This window comes from Gadus morhua, chromosome 17 (assembly GCF_902167405.1).
Source record: "Gadus morhua chromosome 17, gadMor3.0, whole genome shotgun sequence".
NCBI classification, from domain to species: Eukaryota; Metazoa; Chordata; class Actinopteri; order Gadiformes; family Gadidae; genus Gadus; species Gadus morhua.
The window spans coordinates 14,237,578-14,249,406 of NC_044064.1; the positions used below are offsets into that span (position 1 = coordinate 14,237,578).

Sequence of the window (11,829 nt, forward strand, 5' to 3'; positions counted from 1 at the left end):
GTAGGAAAATCCATTTTATTGGTGTTCTTCAGTCACACACACACTCACACATATAAATAGCATTTTGCAGTCAGAGGCAAGAATCAGATCATGTGATCCTGCCCCAGACCTTCACAATAACATTTCCAGGCAGCCAATTTTAATGCAGGTTAATACGCATGTCAATTATATGTGAATTACATTTTGATTACATGTCATTTGGGAAACTCGTACATTATAATATCTCAGAAACATACAGGACAACAGAGTCCAACATAGTCAAGCTTTAACATGATGGTCCACTAAAGTTTACTCTCATAAAAGACTACCTCCTTCTCTGGACCAGGCAAAAGTCCCTCTTTAGGTGGGGCTCCGCCCACTGACTCATCTGGAAATGAAGGGTCATGGAAAGAAAGTTACACAGTAGACGATATCAGTCCACCCCCATGAGATTATAAAGTTGTGAGTGTGTGTGTTTGTGTAAATGCATATTTCTATGTTTGGTATACTTTTGACATTTTAAATATGTGTGTGTGCCTTGGAGTGAATTTAGTGTGGGGTGTGTGTGTGTGTGTGTGTGTGTGTGTGTGTGTGTGTTCCTACCTGAGAGTGTTGTGTGTCTGTACCTCGGATGTGCTGTGTGTGTGCCTTGGAGGTCTGTGCGTGGGTGTGTGTGCCTTTGAGTGTTGTGTGTGTACCTGGGAGTGTTCTGTGCAGCATGCGGGGACCAGCCAGGCCAATGCCCAGGGCCCCGATAGGAGCGGTGGTGAGGATTGCTAGCACAGCTAGCGTTAGCACGGTTTGACCGTAGCCAATCAGCACCTCGTCCCCCCCCTCACGCGCCATGTCCAGGGCCTTGGAGCCTATAGCCGCCTGCACACACACACACACACACACACACACACACACACACACACACACACACACACACACACACACACACACAGACACACAGACACTTAGAATCACTTACGTTTAATTCATTTAATGAAAAAGGGACATTAAAAAAGGGACAGAAAAGCATAACATTACGGCATAGTCCGCGTGTTTACACTGATCGGAGTATTTAAATTACTCCAAAGAGGTGCACTTTCCGTGCGTAATCCCGCCTACTCCAATGAACCAAGAAAGCCGGCTGCTTGACGATGGCGGAATAAAACCCTCCGTTTTACACAGGCAAGAGAGTGAAATTTCAGGGTGTACCATCGCAACTGTACCGGCCTGGCAGTATAGAAAGGCCTAAAGACACACACCTGTACAGTGGCTTTTGGCAACCAGGCCACAGAGATGAAGAACTTCTCCCGGAGGTTGAAGCCGGCCCAGTGGACCAGCAGGTAGGTGACCAGCAGACGAAGAACCAGACCCAGGGAGATGCAGGCTATACCTAGACCTGAGAGAGACAGACAGGTGAGATCTAGACCTGAGAGAGACAGACAGGTGAGATCTAGACCTGAGAGAGACAGACCGGTGAGATCTAGACCTGAGAGAGACAGACAGGTGAGATCTAGACCTGAGAGAGCCAGACAGGCTATACCTAGACCTGAGAGAGCCAGACAGGCTATACCTAGACCTGAGAGAGACAGACAGGTGAGATCTAGACCTGAGAGAGACAGACAGGTGAGATCTAGACCTGAGAGAGACAGACCGGTGAGATCTAGACCTGAGAGAGACAGACAGGTGAGATCTAGACCTGAGAGAGCCAGACAGGCTATACCTAGACCTGAGAGAGCCAGACAGGCTATACCTAGACCTGAGAGAGACAGACAGGTGAGATCTAGACCTGAGAGAGACAGACAGGTGAGATCTAGACCTGAGAGAGCCAGACAGGCTATACCTAGACCTGAGAGAGCCAGACAGGTGAGATCTAGACCTGAGAGAGACAGACAGGTGAGATCTAGACCTGAGAGGGACAGACAGGTGAGATCTAGACCTGAGAGGGACAGACAGGTGAGATCTAGACCTGAGAGAGACAGACAGGTGCGATCTAGACCTGCAAAGAGCCAGACACACACACACGCACGTACGCACCCACTTACCCCCACACACTCACACACACACACAAAGAAAGCCCACCTAGGACAAGAAACAAAACCTACCAACGGTTCTAGCACTGAGCGTTGCTATGGTTATCTCCGCTCCAATCAGACCAAAGAGGAGGGGCTGGAAGACGTCCCAGGACCGGCCCACTAGCGCTGCGACCGAGGCCTGAAAATACACAAGAGACTACACTTTAGAACCCCTTACACACAACTTAACAACACTACCTACACACGCTTTAGGACACCTTAACATTACTTTACACACAACTTAAAGGTCCTTCCAGACTCTTCAGACTACTACATAATACTTTAAAACTGCTAACAATCACACAACATATTTTACTGCCTCTTTCCCCAATGCTCATCCTGAGTGTCTTTCTGTCACCTTGTCGGTTTTCCAGGCGAGAGCAGCCAGGAAGGAGAGGACCAGGGTGCACAGACCCCCGGCCCCCGCGAAGCCCACCACGTGACTGAAGAAGACGGAGAACACAGACAGACCCAGCAGCATGGTGCCCCTCCTCACCACCACGTCCTCCTGCAGGCAGACAGGTAGGCAGACAGACAGGCAGACTGTCAGAACGTATGGCAGACAGAGTGACTGACGTGTAGACAGACAGACAGACAGACAGGCAGGTAGGCAGACAGACAGACAGACACACAGACAAACAATAATACAGACAGACAGACAGCCAGACAGCCAGACAGACAGCCAGACAGCCATACAGACAGACAGACAGACAGACAGACAGACAGACAGACAGACAGACAGACAGACAGAGAGGTATTAAGTACGACAGACAGAGTTAGTGACAGACAGACAGACACTTATAAAGTATCAAAGACCGAGTGAGAGACTGAGTGACAGACAGACAGACAGCCAGACAGCCAGACAGCCAGACAGACAGACAGACAGACAGACAGCCAGCCAGACAGACAGAAAGACAGACAGACAGACAGACAGACAGACAGACAGACAGACAGACAGACAGACTGACATTGTTCAGGTAGGACAGACGGCCAGACAGACAGACAGACGGACGGACCTGGTCGTCGCTAGGGAAACAGCTGATGAAGGCCCCCAGGAGCAGCCCGGCCACCACCCCTCCCACCACCTCCATCACCCCCTTCAGCAGGTTCATCCACGTGGAGCCTGAAGACACAGCATCATCACAACAACACATCCCAGCAACACATCACACAGTGCACTGGAAACAATGACAACACCGCTGTTTAAAGGTGACCTATTATACCACCAGGTGTGAGTGTGATTAGCCGTTACAAGCCCTTTTGAAAATCGGCCTCTTCGGACGTCACAAGTGGGCGTGTCCACCTAGATGTATGACGGATAGATGAGCAATGTTTGCTACAGTCCACTGGGTACGCTGGTAGACTGATCTATCCAGCACACATCTAGGTGGACACGCCCACTTGTGAGATTTTCCAAACGGTTTGTAACAGCTAATCACACTCACACCTGGTGGTGGTATAACATGTCAACTTTAAATGTGCTCAGTGTGGTTGTGTGTATGTGCTAAAGACACACCATCATCACAATAAGACTACCTTCATCACACAGACATAGCATCACGGCAACAAAACGTAGAATAGTGTATTGGGAATACTGACCACACCACTGATATGTGTTGAGTGTGTTTATACATATATATAGTACCAGTAGAGAACACCACGCCAAAACAGATGGAGAAGGGAGAGGCTATATACAGCACTACAGTACCTGTGGAGAAGGCCATGCCAAGGCAGGTGGAGAAGCCGGTGATAGCCAGGATGTCATCAAAGCTTCCAGCAGCCATGAGCAGCGTGGGGATGCCCTTCTCCACCCCGTAGCCCTCCTTCTGGAGCAGCAGCATGGAGGGGACCACCACAGCGGGGGACACCGCGGCCAGCACAAACCTGGACCGGACGGGGGGAGGGAGAGGGAGAGGGAGAGGGAGAGAGAGAGAGAGAGAGAGGGAGAGAGGTGAATGATTAAAAACTAACAGTGATGTTGGGGGAGGGTCTGGGGATATTGGTGGAGTGTGAGTGTGTGTGTGTGTGTGTGTGTGTGTGTGTGTGTGTGTGTGTGTGTGTGTGTGTGTGTGTGTGTGTGTGTGTGTGGTTGTCCTACCCCAGTATGAAGCCCCACACCCAGGGCAGGCCCAGCAGGAAGTGGGAAATCACGGCGACCGTGCAAGCCTCCACCACACAGGGTCCGACGGCCAGCCGGATGCACACGGCTTTGAGGCGCTGCAGAGCCTACAACACACACACACACACACACACACACACACACACACACACACACACACACACACACACACAGACACACACACAGACATCTGCCTGTTTGAGAGCAGCCGTGGCATCAGGCTTCACTGTGGGCCGTTGAAGCTGGATAGCAGATGTTCAATGTGTGTGTGTGTGTGTGTGCTAAGAGGGTCCCAGTTTATGCGTGTGTGTGTGTGTGTGTGTGTGTGTGTGCTTGTGTGTTTGTTGGTGTGTGTGTGTGTGTGTGTGTGTGTGTGTGTGTGTGTGTGTGTGTGTGTGTGTACCGAAGGGTCCAACCCCAGCCCGGCCCGGGTCAGTATGACGGCCAGAGCCACGTTCCTCAGAGCAGCGGACCACTGGGTGTCGATGTAGACCGCATCCGTCACGTAGGGAACGTTACGCAGGACTAGACCGGCCAGCAGCATGCCTGCACACACACACACACACCCACGAGCGCACGCACACACACACGCACACATACACGCACGCACACACAAGCGCATGAGCGCACGCACACACACACGAGCGCAAGCACACACACACACACACCCATGAGCGCACGCACACACACACACACACACACACACACACACACACACACACACACACACACACACACACACACACACACACACACACACAAACACACGTAAGTAGAGAGGGGAGGTTGGAGATGAGACAGAGGGAGGATGAGAGGAGAGAATGAGAGGGGGGGGGGCGAGGCCAGAGGTGTGCTGGGTCGTACCAAGCAGCGGGGGGAAGGGGGGCAGTGTGGGCAGTTGGACCATCCCCACCAGCTTCCCTCCCAGCACGGAGCTGATGAAGAGGATGGTGATGCCGAAGAGGTTGCCCCCTGGGAGACACTCAGGCCCTGTGATGGACCACACCACCCCGAACAGCAGAGCCAGCAGACACACTGTGGGGGCGAGTCGTTTGAATGACTGATTATTAGCAATTAGTCAGAAGAATATACGTGTGTGTGTGTGTGTGTGTGTGTGTGTGTGTGTGTGTGTGTGTGTGTGTGTGTGTGTGTGTGTGTGTGTGTGTGTGTGTGTGTGTGTGTGTGTGTGTGTGTGTGTGTGTGTGTACTCTTGGTGACGAGGAGGTTGAGGAGGCCGCGGGGTTTCGGACATCGCTCAGCCACAGTGACACAGCAGGAGGAAGACTCTGCTACAGACACCTTCATCGTACACACCCCGACCCACACACATAGACCCCCACACACACACACACACACACACACACACACACACACACACACACACACACACACACACACAGACCCACACAATGACGGTGTAAATCATATAAACATATATTTGAATGAAAATACCTTCACACACAGGTTAACATTTATCATGTAGCTTACAAATGAGTCTGACAGCAATCAAAGTGTAAGATTAAATAGAATACAAACGTGTGTCTTTGTGTGTGTCTGTGTGTGCTCGCTTTTCTATGCCATGCTAGTTGCAGAGAGGGTGAGACTTGTGCTTGTGTGTGTGTGTGTGTGTGTGTGTGTGTGTGTGTGTGTGTGTGTGTGTGTGTGTGTGTGTGTGTGTGTGTGGGGGTGTGTGGGGGTGTGTGTGTGTGTGTGTGTTGTGACGGACCTGTTGTGCACCTGGATCCCCTTCCTTCTTCTCCTCCATGTTCCCTCTTTCTCGCTCTCTCTCTCTCTCTCTCTCTCTCTCTGTCTGTCTGTCTCCGGTTCCTTCTCTTCTCTAGACAGAGAGAGGGAAATACAGAGCGAGAGACCGAGCACGAGGGTTAGTCTGCACTTTGAGCTACAACAGTTTTCCCAGAGTGAGTGAGAAGGGGGAGGGAGGGGGAGAGTCAACGAGAGGGGGGAGGAAAGAGGATAAGAGTTATGAAAGACAGGTAAACAGAGTGTAAAACACCCGCCGTGTGTGTTTCCATGTCAATCCGTACTTAAATACTCACACACACACACAAAACACATAAAGCTACACACACACACACACACACCTGCTAAACACACACTCAGTCACTCGAAAACGTTCTGATGTTAAACAATCTATCTCTCCCTCTCACCTCCTCCGCTCCTTTCATCTCCCCCACTTCCCCTTTCCACTACTTCTTTTTTTTAAATTAATCACATTTCCACTTCTCTCTCACTTCACCTCAACACCTCTCTCCCTCCCTCCCTCACTTTGTCTCCTCATCAATTCAATTCAAAATGCTTTATTGGCATGAATGTTTCAAAACCATTATTATCAATATAATCCCAAGGGAACATCTGAAGATCCAGTTGAGATTGACAAACAAGACACTGAAACGATAACACTTTGACAGTGTCTCTCTGTCACTCTCGGGATTTATAGTTTCATCCCAACAATGATTAAGCCAAGAAAGATTCAGCAGCATAACTTCACATGAGAACTCACTTGCCCTCTCTTACACACAAACACACACACACACACACACACACACACACACACACACACACACACACACACACACACACACACACACACACACACACACACGTGATAGTTTATTGGTGTGAAATGAGGAATCTAAAAGTAAAGAAATAGACAAAACAATGACAGACAAGACAGTAGCAAGAAGGCAGACACATAATGTAGATAGTGGTGGACAGAGTTCAATATATCAATAGATAGATCGTAAGATAGAGCTATATGAAACAGACAGAACCATATAGATGGATAGACTTACCTAGAGAGATGCGTGGAGGAGTGTACGTCTCGACTTGATGAGACACATTCAGCTGGCACCTCTCTCCCTGTCTTTATCTCTGTCTCTTGAGAGAGAGAAGCAGCCTTCGGTAGGGTTAGGAGAGAGAGAGAAGAAGAGGGTGAGAGGGAGAAAAGTAGAGAGAGAGAGAGAGAGAGAGGTAGACTAGAGAGACAGAGAGAGAAAGAGGGAAGTAGAGAGAGAGAGAGAGAGAGAGAGAGAGAGAGAGAGAGAGAGAGAGAGAGAGAGAGAGAGAGAGAGAGAGAGAGAGAGAGAGAAGTCGAGAGGGAGGCATATGGATGTTCTCTTTCATATTGGCAAACAGAATCACGTCAAGGCAACGGAGCTCAGTGGGGTCGCACACACACAAACACACACAGGTACACACACAGGTACACACACACTCACACATAGGTGCCAAGCCCTAACAGGTGAGTTCAGGCCTACTATTAAGTGAAGACTCGTTAAGTTACGTGTGACGGACGACAGGTGCAAATGCTAGGGTGAGTTCACCTGGATGTGTGTGTGTGTGCGTGTCCGTAACAGCTAATCAACGTATTACTCCACATTCCCCTAACAAGCAGTGAAACGCCATCGCTCATGTCTGTGTGTGTGTGTGTGGGTGTGAGTGGCGGCTACAGCTTTGTGCTGTAATGCTGGCCTGTGAAGGGGGCTGGCGGGGCAGTGTGTTTGTCCAGCAGGGAAGGTGCTTGTTGCGCTAAACCCTCCGCATACCCACTGCAAACAAGAGCAGCTTTTGCCCTGCCAACCTGTACCGATTGACCCACGCTAAGGTGAGAGGGAGTTGTGTGTGTGTGAGTTGGTTTGAGAGTCGGTTGCGTAATTGTTAAATGATTGATCGGGCACCGGTGAGCGAGTTAAGTAATACATCTTAAGTGATTTATTAATTATCAGTATTTGTTGAAAAAAAGTTACTTGACGGTAAAGAATACATGAAGAATACATTCAGTTATTGTATTATCATTTAAAGAAAATATCAACTTCATAAAGGAAATTACATCAGCAAGATATCTACTATACATCAGACTTGGGCTTCCATCCGTCTGAGACGTATAACTATATCTCAGACTGAGAGTCCAACGTCAAGTTAAAACTTGACGTTGGACTCTCAGTCTGAGATATAGTTATACGTCTCAGACGGATGGAAATCCAGGATATCCAACATCAAGTTAATACTTATGTTCGGTCAGACGGGGAAAAGATGTGAAGTGTCTAGCAGTCAGGGGATTTTAACTGAATAGTCTACGTTAATCATATTGTAGTGTTATTCATAATGTCCCACCCAATGTTGCTGTCTCTTAAAACGTCAAGACAGAATAAAGATGTGTCTTCGGTCCACAGTATCAATGTTTTGTCTGTAGAGGGTGAATAAAACTGATATTAAAGTGAATCAGGGAGGGCGAGAGGAAGGACAGGAATAAGAAGAGACCATGTGAGTCTTGACTGGATGTGAGTCACAAACACACAGACAGACACCACAGACATCTCAAACAGGCACGCACACACACTCACACACATGAAGAACCAGAATAATTATTCTTAACGTTGTGCGTACAGGTTTAATGGTGGCATACAGAACAACACAAATCAAATCTGTTTACAACATCGTGAACATCGTGTTTACAAACAACTCCTCTTCTTCATCATCATCACCAACGAGTACAATGTGTGACCGCTAATACTGGCATGGGACACACACACACACACACACACACACACACACACACACACACACACACACACACACACACACACACACACACACACACACACACACACACACACACACACACACACACACGTCTCATCTTCTATAACTAGCATGACATAGAAAAGCAGTAGAAAAATACTTGTAGAAAAGAAAGCAGAAATCATCAACACATACGACTAGTGGAATGTTCCTGTTATCACACAGAACAGAGAAAGAGCTCCTGAATATAACACACATGCACACACACACACACACACACACGCACGCAAGTTGAGGACTTGATACAAAGCAACACAGTTTGAATACAGGCACGATAGAGAGAAGCTTTGCGGAAAGCAGCGCTAACTTAGCTCGCAAGTTCGCTACACTGAGGTTTACCACAGAGGTCCTGGGATGGTCCCCGTTGCCAGGAGACCACGGGAAAGCTGTTGTTTGAAGCAGAGTCTGCTCACAGTTGTCCTGGTTCTAACTAAGTGGGCCTGTATGTCGATAGTAGCAGCGCTACTATCTAACGAGGCGCTAATGAGAGGAGCAGCTTGCTCATGGGTCCATCGTCAAGGCATGGAACCGCTGCAGGGTCATATCGTTACTGGGGTTAGTGGCGCCCCCTACCTGTGAGTTACAGACACAGCATCGAGTATAGGCACTAGAAGCAGAGGGGGGCCGACTGCACAACCCCCAATACTTGAGTTGAAGTACAAATACACCTGGTTGAAAGGTAGCAGACTACAGAGTTAAAGTACTAATTCACCTGGTTGAAAGGTAACAGACTACAGAGTTAAAGCACTAATACAATAGGCTGAAAGATAACGGACTACAGAGTTAAAGTACTAATACACCTGGTTGAAAGATAATCAACTACAAAGTTAAAGCACTAATACGCCTGGTTAAAAGGTAGTACACTACAGAGTTAATGTACTAATACACCTGGTCTTAAGGTGGTCGACTAGAGTTAGGGTGCTAATACACCTGGTCTTAAGGTGGTCGACTAGAGTTAGGGTGCTAATACACCTGGTCTTAAGGTGGTCGACTAGAGTTAGGGTGCTAATACACCTGGTCTTAAGGTGGTCGACTAGAGTTAGGGTGCTAATACACCTGGTCTTAAGGTGGTCGACCAGAGTTAGGGTGCTAATACACCTGGTCTTAAGGTGGTCGACTAGAGTTAATGTACTAATGCCCCTTTTCCACCGACAGCACCAGCTCAACTTGTCAAGACTTAGCGTGGCACAACTTGGTTTGATTCCAGGCACCGTGGCACGTCGTTTTTCCATCTAGAAAGCACCTCTTCAACGTGGGCGGGTCTTCATAGCACACATGCGCTTCATAGCGGATCAGCTCTCTTGGAACCTCGACGTAGATGAGACTAAAAAAGTATCAGGTACTAGGTACCTCATTTTGGCGATCAAAATGCAAAAAATGGCGGGCCGAGTCGAAGCAAGTTTAGCTGGTTCTGTCGGTGGAAAAGGGGCCTACATCATCTGGTTTTAAGGTGGTCATAGACTTAATTGAATAATACACCTGGTCTTAAGGTGGTTGACTACGGCTAATGTACTAATACACCTGGTCTGAAGGTGGGAGAATAGAGTCAATGTACTAATACACCTGGTCTAAAGGTGGTCATAGAGTTAATGTACTAATACACCTGGTCTGAAGGTGGTAGAATAGAGTTAATGTACTAATACACCTGGTCTGAAGGTGGGAGAATAGAGTCAATGTACTAATACACCTGGTCTAAAGGTGGTCATAGAGTTAATGTACTAATACACCTGGTCTGAAGGTGGGAGAATAGAGTTAATGTACTAATACACCTGGTCTTAAGTTGGTCAAAGAGTTAATGTACCTGGTCCTAAGGTGGTCGACTAGAGTTAATGTACTAACAGAATAACTTAGTAGTAACGTAAACCAACATTAAAAGACAGGTACAAAGAGTGAAGTACTACCTGAGTACTTGAGTTAATGTACTTAGTTACCGTTCACAACTGCTAGCATTACTGTGTTTGGCAAATCTGTACTTTTTTCATTTTTTGTTTACCTCCTTACATCTTTATTTTTGCGGCCAGATAGGTAGATGTCTATTTGTGGTTCTATTCCAGTAGATATGTGTACATTGTAGTTTTAGTCCAGTAAATAAGTGTATATTTGTGGCTCTAGTCCAGTAGATAGGAACTTAGTTGTGGCTCTTTTCCAGTAGATTGGTGTATATGCGTGGTTCTATTCCAGTAGATAGGTGTATATGTGTGGTTCTACTCCAGTAGATAGGTGCATATGTGTGGTTCTACTCCAGTAGATAGGTGTATATGTGTGGTTCTATTCCAGAAGATAGGTGTATATGTGTGGTTCTACTCCAGTAGATAGGTGTATATGTGTGGTTCTATTCCAGTAGATAGGTGTATATGTGTGGTTCTACTCCAGTAGATAGGTGTATATGTGTGGTTCTATTCCAGTAGATAGGTGTATATGTGTGGTTCTACTCCAGTAGATAGGTGTATATGTGTGGTTCTATTCCAGTAGATAGGTGTATATGCGTGGCTCTATTCCAGTAGACAGGTAGGTGTGTGGTTCTAGTCCAGCAGGTAGGTGTGCAGGTATATCTGCCGTTGGATCCAGGGGGTGAAGTGTGTGACGTTGCTGTAGACGCCCGGTCCAAGGACCTTGCTGAAGCACACGCTGCCCCAGGAGGTGAGACCGAACAGGGTCCAGCGGCCCAGTGGACCCGCCGCATCCTGCTCCTCACACACCAACGGACCCCCGCTGTCGCCCTGGACACGCACGCACACGCATAAAATAACGTGTGCGTTATACGAGTTCAAAATAAATACCCCATTTGTGAGGGCTCAAATTTGGTGGGCCAAGTTTCAAGTTGACAGTTTGGCCACAGTTTGCACACAAAGACAATAATCGTGCACCAGTCACTAATATGGTATAGAAAATATAAGTATAAAAGTATAAAAAATACTTCTAAGGTATTTTTAAAAGTGCATACACCGACATATATAGATATATATATATACAGTATATTGAGTAGCAATTAATTTGTCAACGTAAAGTGGTAACGAGCGTAGTTACAGATCAGCATGCGGTTTTCATCGGATGGAGCTAAGG

The 11,829-nt window shown here is 47.6% G+C and overlaps 2 protein-coding genes across 4 annotated transcripts in view; both read right to left on the reverse strand.

The window, feature by feature from the left end:
- On the reverse strand, positions 1-10,157 carry LOC115529151 (sodium/hydrogen exchanger 9B2). Its single transcript, XM_030337679.1, has 14 exons — positions 9,106-10,157; positions 6,978-7,081; positions 5,891-6,001; positions 5,373-5,463; positions 5,029-5,199; positions 4,568-4,710; positions 4,144-4,271; positions 3,754-3,929; positions 3,062-3,168; positions 2,404-2,553; positions 2,076-2,184; positions 1,233-1,369; positions 678-852; positions 1-367 (listed from the first exon to the last, which is right to left on the reverse strand). The coding sequence occupies exons 3-14, from the start codon at positions 5,927-5,929 to the stop codon at positions 282-284; spliced, it is 1,512 nt and encodes a 503-aa protein (XP_030193539.1). The 5' UTR covers positions 5,930-6,001; positions 6,978-7,081; positions 9,106-10,157; the 3' UTR covers positions 1-281.
- corin (corin, serine peptidase) overlaps positions 8,553-11,829 on the reverse strand; it is a 25,354-nt gene continuing 22,077 nt past the window's right edge. For 2 of the 3 annotated variants that reach the window (XM_030337644.1, XM_030337645.1), the window contains exon 24: positions 8,553-11,486. In XM_030337644.1, coding sequence (XP_030193504.1) covers positions 11,289-11,486 — 198 coding nt within the window. In that variant the 3' untranslated portion in view covers positions 8,553-11,288. The remainder of the gene's footprint in view (positions 11,487-11,829) is intronic. The other variant, XR_003973461.1, reaches the window with a different exon arrangement.